The sequence below is a fragment of the Solanum pennellii genome, chromosome 4, assembly GCF_001406875.1.
Source record: "Solanum pennellii chromosome 4, SPENNV200".
Classification (NCBI taxonomy): domain Eukaryota; kingdom Viridiplantae; phylum Streptophyta; class Magnoliopsida; order Solanales; family Solanaceae; genus Solanum; species Solanum pennellii.
The window spans coordinates 74,084,269-74,105,608 of record NC_028640.1 but is presented as its reverse complement, the minus strand read 5'-3'; the positions used below and the strand labels follow the sequence as shown (position 1 = coordinate 74,105,608).

The following is a 21,340-nucleotide window of genomic DNA, read 5'->3' as shown; positions in this document are numbered from 1 at the left end:
TATTATAATACATTATATTAGTTCTAAAAATGTGTAGAAAATCAAGTATTGGTGCGACCTTGCAATTTTGTAACAGCTAAAAGTGACATTTGTTTGTTCATAAGACATTGACAGCACAACTATACAAGTTGTTGGCGTTAAGTTATTAGCTGCCCTTCCAAATATTTCTAAAAATTATGAATTTTAACGTTTTCTTAATTGTTTTGTCTGCACAATTTTGTTTTAGTAATTCTTACTCCAAATGGCAAGCACTCTGCTAAGTTGAAAAAGAAATTAACTCATGTCCTCTGATAATTAGAGGTGGATCATGAATTTTAAATTTTATGAGTTTGATTTTATATTTATCTATCGATCTATTATTTGTTATAATTTTATAAAATTTTATTCATAAATTTATGCTTCGCTTTGAAAGTATTAGATTTATATAAACCTGGTACAAAACAAGGGTGAAAAATTCGACCCCTGTTGATAATATTACAAAATAATTAAAACAAAATCATCGTATGCAGAGATTGATCCATAATTTAAGTTTTATAAATTCAACTTTTAAAGTTCTAAGCATTGCACTTATTATATTATTAAAATTATGGATCCATATTTTACTATTATTGATATTCAAAAAGAACTTTTATATAAAAGAATCATTTTCACATCAAAAATATTAAATTCAGAATAAGTATACAACCGCCTATATGTGTAATTTAATTGTTTATAATAATAATATTATATTATATCTTATTTTTACGTCAATAAACTCACTTTTATGAGTGATGTAGTGATAATAACATATTATCAATAAACAAAAGTTAAACTCAACAGCCAAAAAAGCCCATTTGCCCTTCCCTTTGAAGAAAAACAAATTGACTCAACAGCCATTATCAACTTTGTATCTTAACAATAAAGGATGAGTATTTTAGGAAATAAAATAATATAATATTATTTTTTTTTCAAAAATAAATAATAACAACACATATAAACATATGGCAAACAATTTAAATCTCCTTCCCTTATATATATTGATGTCCAAGCTAAGAAAATGAAATGTTAAAAAGACAAGTAAACAACACTTGGAGCTTTCTTAGTAGTTCTAATTACTTATTCTTTAATCTTTTCATAATTAGGCCTCCTCTCTGTCTCTCTAACAACTATTTCCAAATCCCTCTTAAATATATGTTAATCACTCAATTTTAAATTAATCAACTATCTTACTTGCTCACTAAAAATATTATTATTTAAGGTTGGAGAGAGTGAAAATTTCACATTTTATTATATAGTACAAAGAAAAACTAAGCACTCTCCTTTCTATACACAACATAACCAAAAAAAGAAAAATGATTATGAAGTCCCTTCCTTCTAAAGCATTGATCATAAAAATCAACTTAGTTTTTTTGGCTTGTTTCTTGATTGGTTATGCTGCTATTCTTCTAAAGCCATCAACTTATGTTTATCATGAATATGCAACATCTCTTGTTAGATGTTCATTGAGAGAATGTCATCATAAGGTAAGGTGAGCTTTAATTTTTTGTTTTTTTTTCTTAATTTATATAGGTGGAAATGTATAATAATTTTACGCTTCGTTATACTTTGGACCTATTCATATTCTTGGTATTAGCAAATCGTCTTATATTTTCTCGACTTTTTTAATGAATAAAGTATGACTAAACTTCTGGTAAAGATAAGAGCAAATATGAAACGATTTGTTGATGTTAAAGATATGAATGAACTAAAAGCATAACAAAGGGTGAAATTAGGATATTTTAAAGAATAAGGTGAGTTTTTTTTTAGTAATAAAAAGGTTCAATTTACTATTTATTATTCGAAATATCTTAATTTAACCCTTCATATTACTTTAGGGTTATTCATGCATTTTGTCATTAGCAAATCGTCTTGCATTTGCTCTTGATTTTAACAGAAAAATCAAGAGCAAGTACGACACAATTTGCTAACAGCAAGGCTATGAATAACCTTTAAAGTATAACGAAGGATAAAATTAATTTATTTCGTAAATGTAGACCATTGTCCATTCTTTTTATTCAAAATCAATAAATTTATAACTCAAGATATATTCATCTGTTTGAATTAAAAAAAAAAAACATGAACTATTTTTTTCTTCTTCTTGTTTTGAATAGGGAGAAGGAGGGATAAAGATGAAAGCAGTATTAGAAGAAAAAATAGTTATGAATGAAGAGAAAAAGATGGTATTAAAGCGCGAAAAGCCGAGTTTTTTAAATAAAATGGGGAGAGGAATGAAGATAGGAATGGTAAATATGGAAGGTGAAGATGTTAGTGAATGGAAAAACTATGGACAAATAACAAACATAAAATTCGAGAAAGTCTCGAATTTATTTGAATGGAAAGATATTTTTCCAGAATGGATAGATGAAGAAGAAGAAATGGATGGACCAATGTGTCCTGAAATACCAATGCCAAATTTTAACAACTATAGAGATAATATGGATATGTTAGTTGTTAAATTACCATGTAAATATCCACAAGAGGGATGGGGAAGAGATGTTTATAGGTTGCAAGTGAATCTTGTGGCTGCAAATTTGGCTGTGAAAAGAGGAAATGGAAAGAAAATGAAATTGATTTTTTTGAGCAAGTGTAGACCTATGGTTGAAATGTTTAGATGTGAGGAGTTAAAGAAAAAAGAAGGTGATTGGTGGTATTATGAGTCAAATATGGATAAATTGGCTCAAAAAGTTTCACTGCCTATTGGTTCTTGTATGTTGGCTTTGCCTCTATGGGGAAAAGGTATGTTTAAACTTTCAAACTTTTACTAATTGCTATCTTTTTTTTCTTTTTCTTACGTCGTAATGATCGAATAACTATAACATGTTAAATCACAGTTTTGATCATAAAAAATAACAATGATCATTATTAAGAAGTATTGAAATGTGTTGATTTCGAACATTGTTCACAATGATCGGAATGTGTTAATTCCTAGCATGTTGGATTACATTGATCGTAAAGAAAAGGTCATAATAGGTTGGTGTGTGAGATATATCGGAATGTGTTAAGTTATATCGGAATGGAATGTGTTAATTCCTAACATGTTAAATTACGTTGATCATTAAAAAAAAATGACACAGTTAGTGTGCGACGTATCGAAATAATTTTAAAAAATAATACGCGCCAGGTAGGGGTCGAACCTACGACTTTCTGCTTAGGAAACAGACGCTCTATCCACTGAGCTACAGGCGCTGCTACGATAAAAATTAGTAATAAATATTTATATAAATTGTTGAATAGTAAAAATAATTTTTTGAATTTTTTTCTCTTCACCTAATTATAATGATTTTCTCAAACGTTTTTGGTTATCAATTCTCAAATATTCTTGGTTAATATTGTCTGGCAACTAATTTGAGACTTTTGAGTTATATACCTATTAGTGTTACGATTTTTTATATAATCGAATCATTTTTCTTCTTTGTTACAGAGATAACTTATTTTATTTTCATAATTACAAATTGCATATTTAAATTTTTTTAATCTATAAATATTTTTCAAGTGATATAATAGCGTTAAATATTCTTTTATATTAACGGTGTGTTTTACATTTATTGGTGAGAAGTTTGATTTTAAGTGGTTGGTGCCAAAAAGAGGTTGAAATATTCAAATAGTCAGTAAAATGTTTGGTAGATTTTGAGAAATTAAATGTCTACTTGCATATATATATATACAAAATATATTGGCTAAGGCGTGTCATGAAAATTATACTTATACACAAAAATGATACAAATATTATTTTTTTCTCTTCATAACAAGATAAGTCATGAATGTTCAACTAATCAGAAAACCTAATAATACAAATTAATCGAACACAAATATTTATTAGTCCACATGCTAAGACCTTTCTATTAATTATTAATTAATTTCTTCACTAACCTCCAATATTTTATGTTCATTGTTACCAATGATAAAAATATATGATTCAGATCAAATTTACTGAATATTATAACCATATTTTGATTACAGAAATCAACGAAGTGTATGATATATCGAAAATAGAAAGAAGCACAAAGGTACCAACACGAGAAGCTTATGCCACGGTTCTTCATTCATCAGAAACATATGTTTGTGGTGCAATAACATTAGCTCAGAGTCTTCTTCGAACTGGAACCAAACGGGACCTAATTCTTCTTCTGGATAACAGTATTTCTGAATCTAAACGCGACGCGCTTATAAAAGCAGGGTGGAAGCTCCGGTTCATAAAGAGGATAAGAAACCCTAGAGCTGAGAAAAATACGTATAATGAGTATAATTACAGCAAGTTCAGGTTGTGGCAGCTTACGGATTATGATAAAATCATTTTCATTGATGCTGATATCATCGTTCTTCGTAACATTGACCTCCTTTTCCATTTTCCTCAGATGACTGCTACAGGTAATATCAATTGTTTCAATTTATACGTCTTACTTTCTTTGTTTTACTAGCCTCTTTTTTTATAAGAAAGCGGGTGTGGATGCATGGTTGGGCCCGAGATAGGGAGGGGGGGGAGAGGAGACAATCAACGTAACATGTTACTTATAGAATTTGTTATCTCTATTTCCACTATCAAAGTCATTTTTTTAAAAAAAAAATCAAAATTTGACCTACTAAATATAGAAAATTGAAACACTTTTTGAAAAATATTTTCTCCATATATATATATATACAAAATACACACGTTTAATGATTTAAACACTCATTTATATAAATATTATGGCATGGTATGAAATCACAAGTTTTTAAACCATATATACGATTCTTAAAATTCGTGTACAATCGAATTAAGACACTAAAAATGAAAAAATAGAGTTTTAATATTTAAATTTTGAATCTGTCATCTGCAGGTAACGATGCATCAATCTTCAATTCCGGAATAATGGTGATCGAGCCATCAAATTGCACCTTCAAAATGTTCATGAAACGTACAAAAGAGATCATTTCATATAATGGAGGTGACCAAGGTTTCCTTAATGAGGTATTTGTATGGTGGCATAGGTTGCCTAGAAGGGTTAATTTCTTAAAGAATTTTTGGTCAAATAATTCGAATGAGGTCAGCGTTAAGAATCAACTATTCGCGGCAGATCCTCCAAAAGTATACTCCATACATTATCTCGGGTTAAAGCCATGGGTGTGTTACAGGGACTACGATTGTAATTGGGACATAGGTGATCAACGTGTTTATGCTAGCGATATCGCGCACGAGACATGGTGGAAATTACATGACTCAATGGATGAGAGTTTACAAAAATTTTGTGGATTGACAGAGCAAAGGAAAATTGAATTAGAATGGGATAGAAAATTGGCTGGAAAAATTGGATTTGAAGATGAACATTGGAGGATGAATGTTACTGATCCTAGAAAATTTTCTTGAATTTTTTTTAAATTTTTTTTTTTATCATCAATGTTTTTTTTTTTTTAATCATTTAATATGCATGCTACTATATGTAGTAGTACTTTTGCACAGAGTACTTATGAACATGGCCTTCATGCACTATTTATTCATGTGTATATAGAGGATGCTTGTTCATTTTTGGAACATGAAAATTGTTTAGCTATTCTACCTCTTTCTTTTTTTTTTAATTATCGTCGTTCTAAGAATATTTTATCATATGTTTATTTGTTCAATATTGTGAAACAAGTCTTATTTCGAGTATCTAAATGATACTTATTTTATGAACAAGTTTAAAAGGATGCCAAGTTTTATGGCTAATATATTATTCTAACCTTTAAAGACTGATCACATCATTTTTAGTAATTTTCTATTATAATATATGATAAGAGCCAACTGATTCATTATCTCCGGACACAAGAATTAAGAAATGGCGATGCATAAAGGGTTGAGCATATACCTTTCACTCGAAAACAAGAAATGAAGCTATTAAGTTAAGGTGCCGCTTTAATTTCCTCCAATATTTTAAAGAATATTTCAAATTCATTTAACTCTTCAATTTGTCTATTTAATGTATGGTTTTTAAATATTAAACTTTTTATTCAATTAAATGTCATCATATAAAATGAAATCCGTAGTATTTAGAATAATTAAGTTCGTAGGACTATTAAAATGTTATAAGGAAGACTACAAATTAAATTAAGCCTAATTAGTCAACTATAGTACTTAAAGATTACAATAAACAAATCAAATAATTATTTAAATTATGTAAGATAGATAAGTGTATTTTTTTTTTTACTTTAAAGAAAAACATGAATAATTGGTAGACCATGGATTGTTGTATTAATTTAATGATCACTAGTATAACCAACGCAGTGATTGGTTACTTCAAAGTTCAACAAACAAATTTATAGTTGTTTTTTATACGCAGATAAATTTTTATATGACAGTCTTCTTTATAATAATATTATACTCCTTATAATAAATTTTGCGATAGCATTTTAAGAAAATACTTACATAAATAATATTGTTATAAAAAGATTTAATTATATATTTATTTTTAATGTGTGGAAGAATTGTTGAGTGGAAGAAAAGGTAAAATTGCTAAATGATTAATTGTGGTGAAGGCCAAGAATTAGCATGTGATAATGATATATCAGTTGAAAAAAAACAAAAAGAGTATTAGTTGAGCAAACTAATTTTTAGGTGTACCTAACAGCTGCAAAATAATTGTTTTAATACATATTATAATTGAGGTAATTAACACAATATATTTTTATTTTTTATGAGCAAATATTAACAAAAACTTTATAAGAAGCTTCCAAGAGTGCAATCTGAAATGTATTGTTGGCTATATATTTAAATTCATAAAAATAGAACCTTTTTGCATGTTCAATATTTTGGGTATAATTTTTTAATGTTGAATCCATAAACATTATAAACATTCTTGAAAATTTTATTTGTCACTACTTTTACCCACTTAATAGTAGGCTCATATAACCGACCTCCATTTAATGATAAAAATCAAACTTTAAAGGTTGATCTTTGAATTAAAATTATTATTTTTTATTTTTGATAGAGAAAGAGAATATATATATATATATATATATATATATATCTATGTGAGTTGTTTGTATAACAAAATGAATATATATAAATTATTTTTATAAAATGAAATATATCGACACAATATGACAAAGTTATGATATATATCAGATCCTTTACAATTATATTTTAACAAAATCAACTTTAGATATTTATTTTTTTTTAAAAAAAAAGAAATGATAGCAAAAAACAATCTCGGGAGATTTTTTATTCGAAAATGATTCAAAAACATGTGTTTTTAAATGATCTGATAAAATAATAAATTGCCTCTTTTTTTAATTATTAAAAAAGATTTCAACTTCTTTTTTTAAAAGAATTTTTTTTTATATAGTTTGACCAAATATAAGCCAATGGGCCATTTCCAAAATCAGAACTTTAACAAGTGCAATGGGCCAAACTTGACCCAACTACGTCCTAATGTAGCCCTATAATTAAATGGGCCAACGAGATTATGAGTAATCATAAATTTTGATTTTGGATTTTGGTTTCATTAATTTCATTTTATATGATAATTTTTAGGATAAATGACAGAAATTTCACCTTTAAGTTCTCTTATTACCATTATTACCTATTAATTTTACAAATTCTCAAAATCTTTATTTTCACACATCAAATTAATGTATCGGCGCATCAAATAAATATATCTCGCGCATCAAATTAATGTATCTCACACATCAAATTAATGTATCATATTTAAAATGTACATCAAATTAGTGTATCATGTATAAAATGTAATGTATCTTACTTAACAATTAATGTATCTCGCGCATCAGATTAGTGTATCAGCGCTTACATTATGTATCATTTGAGGGATTTTTGTCATTATAAACTTATTAGGGACAAATGGTAATTCTGCCTTAAAAGTATGTGATTTCTGTCTTTTGCCCTTAAGTTCTCTTATTACTTTATCCCCTATTAGTTTTATAAATTCCTCATTTTCACGCATCAAATTAATATATCAACGCATCAAATTAATGTATCTCGCGCATTAGATTAATGTATCTCGCGTATCAGATTATTGTATCATGTATAAAATGTAATGTATTTTACTTAACGATTGATATATCTCGCGCATCAGATTAATATATTAGCGCTTATATTATTGTATCAGTTTGAAGGATTTCTATAATTATAAACTTACAAGGAACAATTGATAATTTTATCTTAAAAATATGTGATTTTTGTTTTTTGCCCTAATTTTTATCCGACATAAGAATATAACAAGGTCGAATATCAATATTCAGTAAATATTATTTAAATACTTGAACTATAATTTATTATAATAGAATATCCAATAAAATATTTCTTATTATATAATTTATGATGTATAAAAATCCTCAATCAGAATAAATTATTATTTGAATATCTTGATAAAATTTACCTGAGTCGATATATTCTTTATTCAAATAATATTGGTGCGCGTTGTACAACATGGATCACAGCTTCAATGTCGGATCTGTCATAGGCTTACGTGCTCAGCACGTGACATTTATAATTAAAAAAATATTATTCACTCTATTTATTTTTATTTGTTATGTTACGCTTTTCGAAAGTTAATTTGATTAATTTTTAAAATTAAATTAGTTTACATAAATTTAATATTTTAAACAAAAAATTTAAATAGTCAAAAACTATATTACAAGTACTATAAATTGTAACTTTATATATATCAATATAATAAAAAATATATTATGAAATATACTCTAAAAAAAGAAAAGAACTAAAAGTGAACCGAAATAATATAATACCATTTTTTTTTGTAAAAAAAAAATTAATAATGTTTTCAACGTAAAATACAACTAATAAAACCACTCAACGTTTACGGCAAACAATAATTAAAGCTCCCCTACCCTTATTTGGTGACAGCAAATCCCTATTAAACATAAATTAATCACCTACATTAATTATTCATGTCTCCACTCACTAAAATTATTATTATTTAAATATAAATACATTCTTTACACTTATCAAAAGAATTTTAATTTCACTATCTAGCATTTTGGTTTGTGGAAAATTAAAGTTGATTATGAAGTCCTTTCCCTCAAAGGCTTTGATTATTAAAATCAACTTAGTTTTCTTGGTTTGTTTCTTAATTGCTTATGCTGCCCTTCTTCACTGGCAATTATCTTCTCTTTATCATGAATATTCAAAATCTACTATTAGATGCACATCATGTGAAAGTCATCACAAGGTAATTCCAGTCAGATTTACTGTTTATTTTTTTCTAATCATATCATGTTACACATGAATTATATCTATATTATACATATGATGATTATTATTAATTTAATCAGTTGGATGACTAGCTATTTAACGATTTTATGATAGTAAAACAAGTAAAGAACCTAGTTTTAATTATTTTTTTTCTTGTATTGAGTTAGGTGGAAGAAGAACCAATTTTTGTGAATGGAACAAATGCAATATTGAAGAAAATGGTGAAACAGAAGAAGCCAAGTTTTGTGAAAGAAATAATGGGGAGAGGAATGAAGATAGGAATGGTAAATATGGAAGATGAAGATGTTAGTGAATGGAGAATCCATGGACAAATAATTAAAGTACAATTCAAGAAGGTCTCAGAGTTGTTGGAATGGGATGATTTGTTTCCAGGTAAAGTACGTAACAAATGAACAGATCGAGTCAAATTTAAACAGGTCAAATCAATAAACAAACATCTCATACTCCAACCTACCCAATATGACCTAACCTCTCTTCCTCTTCTCTTTTGTTTTTTGGTTAAAAAAAAGAAAGTGAAAACTAATTTACTTTCTTAAATTATCAGCTTAATTAATTTTTTTCAAAAATACACAATTTTTATCTTTAATTTTGTTTTTGAACGACGTTGCATCTTGACTTGTTGAATTACACTATTTGACTCAATAATCTAATAGTCTATTTCAATTTCAATCTATTGAGTCGAGTCAAGTCAAGTCAACGAATTAGTCTCAAACCCCACTCTTTCAAACTTGAACATGTTCGACGAGTTACTAAAAAATGAATTGATTTTACCGCTTTTATTTGCAGGACAGATAGATGAAGAATTAGAAGAGATGGATAGAAGACAAACATGTCCAGAAATACCAATGCCACATTTCTATGGTTATAATAACATGGACATAATAGTAGTGAAATTACCTTGCAATTATCCACAAGAAGGATGGAAAAGGGATGTTTTTAGGTTACAAGTACATCTTGTGGCTGCAAATTTGGCTGTGAATAGAAAAAAGGGTAAGAATGGGAAGATGAAATTGATTTTCTTGAGTAAATGTATGCCAATGATGGAGATATTCAGATGTAATGAATTAAAGAAAAGGGAAGGAGATTGGTGGTATTATGAGCCAAATATGGCTAAATTGGCTCAAAAAGTTTCACTTCCAATTGGTTCTTGCAAGTTGGCTTTGACTCTAAGGGAAAAAGGTATGTTATGTATACTACTTTCGAGTTATATAAGTTATCTGTTTACGTGTCGTCCTTATTGAAAATAAATGTTTTTTAATATTTGTCATTTTATAAAATTAATATATAAATAATATTTTTTTTCTATTTACCCTTTGAAATTTATTAATTTTAAAAGTATACATTTAATCAACATAAAAAAAACTAAGTAATCTATTTTCATCTTTATAACACTAAATAAGGGTACAATGACACACTTAATTTTTTTAATGGGCCTGAAACCTAAAATGTTGACAACGAAATACGAACGGAGAGAATATCATGCAAACTTTCATGTCTTCTATCTTCTTATTTTGCTTGTTTGATTCGATTTTATTATAAAATAGCTTCACATCGAGCTACAAAAGAAAGGAAATCAAAAAAATTGAAAACACAACCAAATGTTTGACAATCAATAACATTTACTCTGAAAAATCATTTCAGGAACGAAAAAGGTGTATGACATTTCTAACGTACAAAGCAAAGAAGCCTACGCCACGGTTCTTCATTCCTCAGGAAAATATGTTTGTGGTGCAATAACACTAGCTCAGAGTCTTCTTCGAACTGGAACCAGAAGGGACCTTGTTCTTCTTTTAGATGAAACTATCCCTCAACCCAAGCGCGACGCGCTCGTAAAAGCAGGGTGGAAACTTCGATTGATACAGAGGATAAGAAATCCTAAAGCTGATAAAAATTCTTACAATAAGTACAATTACAGCAAATTCAGGTTATGGCAACTTATTGAATATGAAAAAGTTGTGTTTATTGATGCAGACATCATTGTTCTACGTAACATTGACATTCTTTTCAAATTTCCTCAATTGTCAGCCACAGGTAATTTAGTTTATTTTACTAGCACTCTGGATATATTTTACGCGTCTTAGTTTGACTTATCAGAAGAGTTATGAATTTTGCAATTTGAAAGGGGTGTTACTAAATTTGCATATATACTAATTTTGATATTTGTATGCTCTAATATTATTTCCAGGTAATGATGGATCAATATTCAATTCAGGAGTAATGGTGATAGAGCCATCAAATTGCACATTCAATATGTTAATGCAACATACAAAAGACATCATTTCATATAATGGAGGTGACCAAGGTTTTCTAAATGAAATATTTGTATGGTGGCATAGGTTACCAAGACGAGTTAACTTTTTTAAGAATTTCGAAAATTTAAATGAGGTCAGTGCTAAGAATCAACTATTTGAAGCAGATCCTCCGCAACTCTATGCAGTACATTATCTTGGGTTAAAGCCTTGGGTGTGTTACAGAGACTATGATTGTAATTGGGATGTTAGTTATTTACGTGTTTATGCTAGCGATATCGCACATAGGACATGGTGGAAAATTCATGATACTATGGATGAGAATTTGCAAAAATTTTGTGGATTGTCAAAGCAGAGGAAAATTGAATTATATTTTAGTAGAAAAGAGGCAGAAGAAATGGGATTAAAAGATGAACATTGGAGGATTAATGTTACTGATCCTAGAAGATTAACTTAACTTTTTTATTAGGTTCTTTAACTATATTATAGCACATTTTATTTTTATTATGTTTTTTTTTTCCTTCAAATATTGTGACCCATAATATATACTAGTAATTTTGCACAGAGAAAATTATGGGCATGACCTTATTGACATAATTTTCAATTCATAAATTTTCAACTTAATTTTTCCACTGGCCATTCAGTTTACGATTTTTGTAGTAAAATGAATAAATTAATACTTATCGCTTAAAAACATCACCAAAATTTATAGTTATAAAAAATATTAAATTTATAAAAGATATTTCTGAATTATTTTTCGAGAAAATGTATAAGTACCCCTCAATCTATGCCCCAAATTTCAAAGACACACTTATACTATACAAAGGTATTCAGATTTAAAAGCACTAAATGCTTCAAAATTGAGAAAGATTTTGCAATTATATCATATGGTTTAACCTCATAATTTCTGGACCTACTTTGCTTCAATAAAAGAAGGGAAAAGGGTCTGATATACCCCAAACTTTGTTATTTAGAGCTGATATACCCCTTGTTACAAAAGTGGCTCATATATACCCTTATTTGTAAACAAATGACTCACATATACCCTTTTCCTTTAACGGAAATGAAAAAAAAATATAATTTTAATCTAAATTTTTATTTTATTTTTCTAAAAAGTATAATCCCGTATGAGTAAATTTAATCCTCGTCAAACATATTTTTTTGACTTTTTTTTGTTTCAATGACTAATTTATAATTATTATTTTGATAATCAAATTTATTTATGTTTCACTAATATTCTTGTAAAACTTATTGTAGATGACCAAATTTTTTCTTCGAATACGAAATTAAATTACAATACACAAAAAAAATAGTTTAATTTTTTTTCTTTAAACTAAGGAATGAAAGAATAAAATAAAATAAGAATAAGAAATTCAAATAATTATAATAAAAGAAGTCAAAAATAATTTATGTATGAAAAAATTAAAATATACCTTGAACTTTGATAGAAGAATCATATATACCCCTAAATAATTTTTAAAAAAAAATTAGAAGTAATAAATATAAATTTAAAAGTAATTTTTTAACTTCCGTTGAATAAAGGGTATATGTGAGCCATTTTGTAACGGCAGGGGTATATGTGAGCCGTTTGTATAATGGTAAGGGCATATGTGAGCCACTTTTATAACGAGGGATATATCAGCTCCAAATGACAAAGTTGAGGGGTATATCAGACTCTTTCCCATAAAAGAAAGAGGGATTAAATGTTCAAGTGATGCAAATTTTCCACCTTTGAGTAAAGTATTTAATTTTTGAAAATTGAAAACACAAGTAAATTACTTGTAGTTAATTTTTTTTGATAAATCAGTACTAATTCATCTTTAAATATGATTTATTATAAATTTAGTTATTCAGCTATAATATTTATCTGTCGTTAATTCTATTTTTAGTGAGTCTATATTTTAAAAATTGAAAGATCTTCAAAATCCTACCCAACCTTTCATAAATGAGTAATTAATGACTATTCAAGTTGAAGTAATAAGGGAGGAGTAATATTTTGAGAAATTGAATGTCTTTTTGGTTTATTAAAATGATAAATAAATATTTTGAGTCTTATTTTAAGGAAAGTAGTAAATAAATAATTTTATATTAAATTTATACATTATTAAATATTTGGTGACAAGTATTTTAGATTTACTTAATACTTAATTAATGTGAGAGAAGAATGGAAGCTAAGATTACAACTTAGAAGATTAGTTGAGAGATTCTTCTACTTCACATATTTCCGTTAATGGTTCAATAAACACTTAAACCACCAATTGTCTTACATAATATTAATATTTATGAGTATTTAACTATTTATATTAATTTTCATCAATAGTATTATTATCTATTAAATATTAAAAACGAAGAGTATTCAATTAAATATTATTATAAAAAACTCTCCATTTTTAAGAAAGAGTGAATTACCTCCATAAATATTTATAACCCATGATCAAAAGAAAGAAAACATTATCAAATAAAAAAAAAGTCTAATTTAGTAATTATTTCACGTTTCATCATTAGTCGGTGCCATGCTTCATACACCGTCCTCTGTTCTCATTTATTTAATTGGGTAATTATTATTTTAATATTTAGTAATGTATCATATTATATATTATATTTAATAAATATAATATTTAAATAAATAGTATTGTCTTTCATTGTTATATAATTTTATTTGTTAATTTTGAACGATAAATCTATACGAAAACAATATATGAGAAAGAGTTGTCTATAAAATGATAGAATAAAGAATAAAATAAAATTTATTAAACAATAAGCAAATAAAAAATAACTAAAGATAATGACAAAATCACATCAAATCAATTATCAAATAAAATGAAATTTTTCGTTTTTATCTAACAACGAATTTAAACAAGTGAAGCAAATCTTATAGAGATCAGAGGCTATTCATGTCGTTAACTAGATCATTACAAATGAACCCATATAATTTAAGGTCAAACAGATTCAATCAGTCATATTTTAAAAAACATAGATTAATATACACAAAAAATTTAAACAAAATCTTGATTTTTTATTTCACAACTCTAAACTTAAAAAAAAAAATAACAGTAACACTATGAAAAATATTAATATCATCTATTAGGTCATAATCTCAAATAAAATAAAAATATTCTATTATATTTAAACTAACCATATAATTTTATGAGGGGGGAATTCTCAATATTCTAATTTTAGAGAAAATATTTTATTTCCCTTTTAGCAGAAAAAAAAGAAGAAAAAGACAAAACAAGAGGGATTGGCTCCACCCACGTGTAACAGTAACCTCCTCTTCTCATTTTTTCAATTTTTTTCTATTTTCTTCTTTTTCCTTTTATAAGGAACAGTTCATTTCTTTTTTTCCTTTTTGTTTTTCAGTGTATTTTGTGACCCTATATTTTTTTTGTGTATCTTTTTGTTTATTTATCTTTTTTTTTTTTTGGAGAGAATATCCACAGGAAGATATATTCAAGAAAAGAGAAATTTTTTTTATCATCATTAACTCTGGTGAAATTTGGTAATGTTTCTGTCCTTCTATTCTTTTTCTTGTTATGAAATGGTGTTTAATTTGCTATTTTCATGAGTTTAATCTTTTAATTTGTCATTAAGATATGTTTATGTTTGGTATTTTAATCATAGGTATTTGTTATTTGGGATAAAGGAGCAATCTTTGGATACCCCAAAAGGATTAGATGTAAATGAAGCCTAATTTGAGATTCTCTAGTTTGGTTTTTAATCAAGAATTTTGTTTAGTTATAAATTTGAGTTTTTCTTTTTGTTTGGTTTAATGGATTTGGGAGATTTATGTTCATGGGCATATATTGATGTATTGACAGCTTGATATTTCTGTTTGGGGATTCTTTATTTTTGTTTTTTGAAGGTATGAAGCTTGCAAGTTGTCATTTTTGTCCCAATAAAAGTTGGATTTTTCTATGAAGGTTAAGTGAATTTGAAGCTATTGTAAGGTTAATCGAAGATATTGCAGATTCTATGATTAATGGACAAGTCTAAATCTTATAGCATAGTTCTTATCCTAACACAATACATATGTTGTAAACAATTGTTTTCATGAACCTGATATCTAACTATCAAATTTTGTCAAAAAAGAAGAAGATATCTGACTTTCAACTGATAACATGTGGTAGAATCTACAGATGGGATCAATAAGATTTTGGTTCAGGGTTCAACTATCACTCGTTGGAATGTCCATTCTTGTATAGTTCGATATCATTTCTACATCCAAATTGTTGAACTGTTGTATTGCCTAATGGCATGGTGGCAACTTGTTTCCTTCTCAAAGCCTATTTTACCACTACTGGATCCATGTGCCAAATTGATGTCAGTTTCACTAACAAAAAATGTTAAATTCTGCACTGTTGTTTTATTTTATTGTTGCGTAGTTTCTGATTCTTCGATGTGTGTCTCTATTTGTTACTCCATTTGCTGTATATGTTGCTATTTGTTTCCATATTTCCTTGCAACCCTACTTTGAAAAACATCTCTTGTCATCCGAGGGTCTGTTGGGAGAAAGGTAGGGGTAAGCTCTGTGTACATCTCACCCTCTCCAGACCCACTCATGGATTACACTGGGTTTTTTGTTGTTGTTTTTGTTGTTGTTGTTCTGCGTTGTTTTTAGAGCTCAAGATGTTATTCAGAGGCTAGCTTTTGTTCGAAGATTGATAGACACATTAATACACATTATAAGTGCATTTTGATTATCCAATAGCTTCTTTTATTTTAATGATTAGTCATCTGTTGGCTGCAGTACGTCTTTGTTTCAGTTTCAAACGTGACACAATTTCATGCATTTTCTGAACTCTTAGTTGGAGGATAAAGCTTTCTTAGGATTTCTTCACATAGAGATGGAAATGTTCAAGCTGCTTTCATATTTTTATTAGTTAGACCTATCTTCTTGCTATCAGTGTCATTAAATTGTGATTGCTTTGTCACTTAAAGCAACAAAGATATGTGAATAGAATGAATTCTTGTATCATTGGTGAAGTGATGCACTTTAGACTATTAGATGCGAAATGATCGAACAAGAAGTGTCAATACTTCAAATTTGAAAAGGAAAACAGGAGGAGGAAATTAATAGGGCCTTACTAGTTCTTACCTTCTCAAAGTAATATGACAATAATAGGGCCTTATTTATTCGTTTGTTTATTTTGGTCGGGAGTCTGATTTGGGAGTGGGACTGGAGGTAATAGTAGGGTTGATATTTCTTTTAAATGCTTGCACATGCAGTTATTTATAGAAAATGTTAGATCTTCAATAAATTATAACTGAAGTCAAACCAAACCCGCCACCCTCAGAAAGGAAAAAAAAGAGGACAAAGAAAATTTGTAGTTTATAAACTTGCATCAGCAAGCATGTGCTGGACGCCAAGTTACATGTGATTTTAGCTGGGTAAAGAATGCACTTGCTTGTGAGACCTCTTGCCTAAAATCCATTTATCAGTCCATAATACTCCCTCGTAATACTCCCTCTGCTTGAAAGTGAATATGTCCTTTGACTTGACACACTTTCGTTTAAGAATATTTGACTTATAATTTCTTATTGAGTTAGAACTGTTGTATTCACTATCTAAAAGGAGTCCACATGCGGGTTAAAGTTATTCTTTGTCATCCAATCTGCGAAGGTAGAGTAGATCTTAATCTTTTGATGAGGCATACTGCCATAAATCTCTTCAAAATCTTTTGGTAATTCTTTTTACCATATTCAACTGAGAAAATGGTCACATTTACAACGGATGTTATAGAACAGGGGTGATCTAGTATTGTTCATGAAATGGTTTCTCAGGTCTTCGGCTTACATCCTAAATAAACCATTTGACATTTTTTCAACTACATTCACCTCCTATGCATATATTCCCCTTCTGTTAAATTATGGCTAGTCTACATCTCCTAACTTATTCTGTGATTGTTTGATTTCTAGGTCCCGACTTTATTCAATTTATTTCTTAATTAAGAAATGGGAGATGCTAAAGATATGAAGGAAAATGCTCCTCCAGAATCGTCCCACGAACCTAAGGTTTCCTCTCCAAATGATGATCAATCACATAGTGCAGCTCAAACCAGCCAACATACTAGTGAAAAAGAGATCTCCAAAATTCAGGAGACAGCTGTGGATGCTTCAGAACATTTAAAAGAGGCTTCTCATAGTTTACTGCAGGGAAGGCAGACTCCTGCAGGAGGAAATCTAATTTCGTCCGCTCCCATAAAATCTGATGGAATGAGTACCATTTCTAAAACAGGAATTTCTCAAATGGCTTCTGGTACACCTATGGTTGAGCCGGAAGCCTCACCTCAATTAGCACATGATCTAAAAACAGACCTTTCTGCACATACTATTGCAACAGCTCTCTCAGAATCCAATTCATCATCCACATTGGATGCAAAACCAAGTGAAATCTTGGAGCCAGCATTGGACATGGGTGCTAATGTTAAGGTTCAGAACCAGCCAAATGATTCCTCTGAAGGACCAACAGCCCAGAAAGATGCTTCATCAGCATTAACCGGGAATTCAGACACATCGACCCTAAAAGAGGAAAATATAAAGGAATCTTCTGGATATGTTCAATCTAATTATTCAGAAGAAGCGAAGGTATCTTCTGAACACGTTCAATCTAACCATTCAGAAGTAGCAAAGGAATCTTCTGCACATGTTCAGTCTAAACATTCAGAAGTAGCAAAGGAATCTTCTGAACATGTTCAATCTCATCATTCAGGGGTAGAACCAAATAATGCCTCACTGCTTCATCAGCCAGATAATTCTAGTAGTAGTACCCATGTCGATACGGATGACTCTTCTCCTATATCCACTCAAGTGATGAAGAAACCAGAAAATAACCATCATATACGGACACCAGATTTCATTGGTCGCCCGCTTGCTAAGTCTTCCACATTCTCAGCAAGGGCCTCAATACGCACTGCTAGCCCGAAGCATCCTGAAAAATCTGACATAAACAAAGGCCATATCGATACAGCAGCGCCAATTGAATCTGTGAAGCAGGCAGTTTCCAAGTTTGGAGGGATTGTTGATTGGAAGGCTCATCGTGTACAGACTGTGGAGGTAATATACACTTTTTGATCTTTTGTTTTTCTGATAGCCAATTTTCCTGCCAGAGTTGTATCTGCGAAGAACATTAGTTTAGTTGGATAGCCAGTAGCTGTTTCAATTTTGAAGTGTGCACTTGCATCTATGACTCTACTTAAGGATAGCCTGTTTAAAAGGGTCCTCTACCTCCAACTATGAAGTTGTGGGTTCAAGTCACCATTACCAAGAGACCAAAGGTGGTAACAGCCAATAGGCTCTATTTTCATGGGTAGGGGAGTTTGGGGGTGTTGTTCACCATATCAAAATGAAAAGGAAACAAATCTTATGGACATGTACACTGTTTCTTTTAGGTGTTTGAATGGGTCTAAATCCCACAATTTAATGTTCTAGTCCCTGACTATTATAAGTCACTTTCTCCTGAAAAATGCAGAGGCGGCAACTTGTTGAACAAGAACTAGCAAAAGTGCAGGAGGAAATCCCATTTTATAAAAAACAGTCTCAGGCTGCTGAAGATGCGAAAGTGTTAGTCTTAAAGGAATTAGATGGCACTAAGAGACTTATAGAAGAATTGAAGCTGAACCTGGAGAGAGCACAAAAAGAAGAGCAACAAGCAAAACAGGATTCAGAACTTGCCAAGCTTCGGGTGGAGGAGATGGAGCAGGGGATTGGCAATGATCTTAGTATTGCAGCGAAAGCACAGCTTGAAGTTGCTAGGGCCAGGCATGCAGCTGCAGTTGCTGAGCTAAAAACTGTAAAATCTGAGTTAGAAGATCTTCGAAAAGATTATGCCTTGTTGGTGTCTGATAAAGATGGTGCGGTGAAAAAAGCAGAGGAGGCAGTCTCTGCATCAAAAGAAGTTGAGAAGACATTGGAGACTTTAACTATAGAGCTAATCACGGCAAAGGAATCTTTGGAGATTGCTCATGCTGCACATTTGGAGGCTGAGGAACACAGAATTGGAGCAGCTATGGCAGGAGAGCAAGATGCTTTAAATTGGGAGAAAGAACTGAAGCAAGCAGAAGAGGAGCTTGTCAGACTAAACCAGCAAATTCTGTCTGCCAAGGATCTTAGAGGAAAACTAGATACTGCTTCAGCCTTGCTACTGGATCTCAAAACTGAGTTGGCTGCTTACATGGAATCAAAGTTGAAGCAGGAAACTGGTGAAGGAAACCTCAATGGCGAACAGTCAGAGCCAGAGAAAAGAACTCACGATGAGATACAATCAGTAGTGGCCACAGCTAAGAGGGAACTAGAAGAAGTGAAACTCAACATCGAGAAGGCCACAACTGAAGTAAATTTCTTGAAGGTGGCAGCAACTTCATTAAAAGCAGAATTGGAAAAAGAAAAGTCAGAACTAGCTGCGCTCCAACAGAGAGAAGGAATGGCATCGGTTGCTGCTTCATCTCTTGAAGCTGAGTTGAGCAGGACACAGTCAGAGATTGTTCTTGCACAGAAGAAGGAAAAAGAAGCAAGGGAGAAGATGGTAGAGCTTCCCAAGCAACTCCAAGAGGCATCCCAAGAGGCTGATCGTGCAAAATCACTAGCTCAAATGGCGAGGGATGATCTGAATAAGGCAAAGGAAGAAGCTGAGGAAGCAAAGGCTGGAGCAAGTACTGTGGAAAGTAAACTACTTGCAGTTAAGAAGGAGATAGAGGCTGCGAAAGCTGCAGAGAAGTTGGCGCTAGCAGCTATCGCTGCTCTTGAGGAGAGTGAATCGGCTCAAAAAACCAAAGATGAGGAAACCCCACCTGGAGTGACTCTATCTTTGGAGGAGTATTATGAGCTCAGCAAGCAGGCGCATGAGGCAGAGGAGCAAGCTAACAAGAAGGTGGCTGAAGCTCATACCCAAATAGATGTAGCCAAGGAGTCAGAGCTGAGAAGCCTAAACAGGCTGGAGGAGGTTAATCGTGAGATAGCTGAAAGAAAGGAAGCTCTAGGACTTGCATTACAAAAGGCTGAGAAAGCCAAGGAAGGGAAGTTGTCTGTAGAGCAAGAGCTGAGGAAATGGAGAGAGGAGCAGGAGCAGAGACGGAAAGCTAGTGTACCCATTCCACCTACAACAGGAAGTCCAAGAAAAAGCGACGAGGAGAACAACGAGTCAAATACCTCTGAAAGTGTACCGGAGGCTACTGCATCTTATGACAGCACAAGTCCGAAAGCCCAACTGCAAGCAAGCAGCACTGAAGCTGATTCATCCCCAGATGTGAAGATTCCAAAGAAAAAGAAGAGGTCCTTCTTCCCAAGGATCTTCATGTTTCTAGGCAGAAGGAAAGCAGCACAGGCCAAGTCTGCTCAATGATTGCTGCATGCACAACATCTTGTCATTGTTAAAAACTTGTCTCTCCAGATCTTTGGCTGTTTGTCTCGTTTGTTAAAGCAGAAGGTTAATCTTTCCCGATGATGTACATACAGAGCATTCTTTCACATGTACAAATATTAAATTAATTCTCAGTCTCTCATAGATAGCATTATAGGAGGGGTATAAACTTTCTGTAGGTTTGGCTGCTAGTTTCATGTCATTTCTGGTGCTTCAAATGTCCATTCCTTCTAGTTTTGCCAACAGGAGTTGATAATTTCGGCTTAATCGTCATTTCTGGCTTCCTATTTCATTTTTGCCTGGTTTTGTAAAGAACAATGACACTGGGTGAGTGCTTCGTTATTTGGTAGGCATTCAATTATAGAGTTTTTTTCTTTAATTCAATCAGCATAGTTGCCTGCTGGTATCGATTTCCCCTAGTTTGTCATCTAGTCTTGATTGTGTTATATTTTGTTACATCGTCCTATGAGGTTATGAAAATGAATACTTACAAAAAACTGAGACCACCTGGTCATG

At 30.6% G+C, this 21,340-nt stretch overlaps 3 protein-coding genes and 1 non-coding gene across 6 annotated transcripts; 3 read left to right on the top strand and 1 right to left on the bottom strand.

The window, feature by feature from the left end:
* Positions 1–1,064: 1,064 nt before the first annotated feature.
* Positions 1,065–5,527, top strand: LOC107016318 (UDP-glucuronate:xylan alpha-glucuronosyltransferase 2-like). Of its 2 annotated transcripts, none has more exons than XM_015216809.2 (4): positions 1,065–1,502; positions 2,130–2,754; positions 3,979–4,386; positions 4,836–5,527. In XM_015216809.2, the coding sequence occupies exons 1-4, from the start codon at positions 1,332–1,334 to the stop codon at positions 5,360–5,362; spliced, it is 1,731 nt and encodes a 576-aa protein (XP_015072295.1). In that variant the 5' UTR covers positions 1,065–1,331; the 3' UTR covers positions 5,363–5,527. The 2 variants fall into 2 exon arrangements, with proteins under 2 accessions (XP_015072295.1, XP_015072296.1); XM_015216810.2 differs by having other exon boundaries at positions 1,396–1,507.
* TRNAR-CCU lies at positions 3,132–3,204 on the bottom strand. Its single transcript has one exon. It is a non-coding gene; the product is annotated as a tRNA-Arg (tRNA).
* Positions 5,528–8,953: 3,426 nt separating the features above from the next.
* Positions 8,954–12,066, top strand: LOC107016345 (UDP-glucuronate:xylan alpha-glucuronosyltransferase 2). The gene is made up of 5 exons (XM_015216836.2): positions 8,954–9,176; positions 9,367–9,592; positions 10,007–10,399; positions 10,862–11,251; positions 11,406–12,066. The coding sequence occupies exons 1-5, from the start codon at positions 9,012–9,014 to the stop codon at positions 11,924–11,926; spliced, it is 1,695 nt and encodes a 564-aa protein (XP_015072322.1). The 5' UTR covers positions 8,954–9,011; the 3' UTR covers positions 11,927–12,066.
* A 2,780-nt stretch (positions 12,067–14,846) lies between these two features.
* LOC107017656 (protein WEAK CHLOROPLAST MOVEMENT UNDER BLUE LIGHT 1-like) lies at positions 14,847–21,228 on the top strand. Of its 2 annotated transcripts, XM_027916673.1 has the most exons (4): positions 14,847–14,968; positions 15,091–15,145; positions 17,386–18,522; positions 18,938–21,228. In XM_027916673.1, exons 3-4 carry the CDS (start codon positions 17,422–17,424, stop codon positions 20,804–20,806), a joined length of 2,970 nt encoding a protein of 989 aa, XP_027772474.1. In that variant the 5' UTR covers positions 14,847–14,968; positions 15,091–15,145; positions 17,386–17,421; the 3' UTR covers positions 20,807–21,228. The 2 variants fall into 2 exon arrangements, with proteins under 2 accessions (XP_027772474.1, XP_015073341.1); XM_015217855.2 differs by lacking the exon at positions 15,091–15,145.
* The last annotated feature ends 112 nt before the right edge of the window (positions 21,229–21,340 follow it).

Coding starts and splice junctions, on each gene's coding strand:
- LOC107016345 (XM_015216836.2), top strand. CDS start 9,012: ATGAAGTCCTTTCCCTCAAAGGCTTTGATTATTAAAATCAACTTAGTT. Junction 9,593..10,006: donor ATGGGATGATTTGTTTCCAG/GTAAAGTACGTA, acceptor TTTTATTTGCAG/GACAGATAGATGAAGAATTA. Junction 11,252..11,405: donor TCCTCAATTGTCAGCCACAG/GTAATTTAGTTT, acceptor TATTATTTCCAG/GTAATGATGGATCAATATTC.
- LOC107016318 (XM_015216809.2), top strand. CDS start 1,332: ATGATTATGAAGTCCCTTCCTTCTAAAGCATTGATCATAAAAATCAAC. Junction 2,755..3,978: donor TTTGCCTCTATGGGGAAAAG/GTATGTTTAAAC, acceptor TTTTGATTACAG/AAATCAACGAAGTGTATGAT. Junction 4,387..4,835: donor TCCTCAGATGACTGCTACAG/GTAATATCAATT, acceptor TGTCATCTGCAG/GTAACGATGCATCAATCTTC.
- LOC107017656 (XM_015217855.2), top strand. CDS start 17,422: ATGGGAGATGCTAAAGATATGAAGGAAAATGCTCCTCCAGAATCGTCC. Junction 18,523..18,937: donor ATCGTGTACAGACTGTGGAG/GTAATATACACT, acceptor TGAAAAATGCAG/AGGCGGCAACTTGTTGAACA.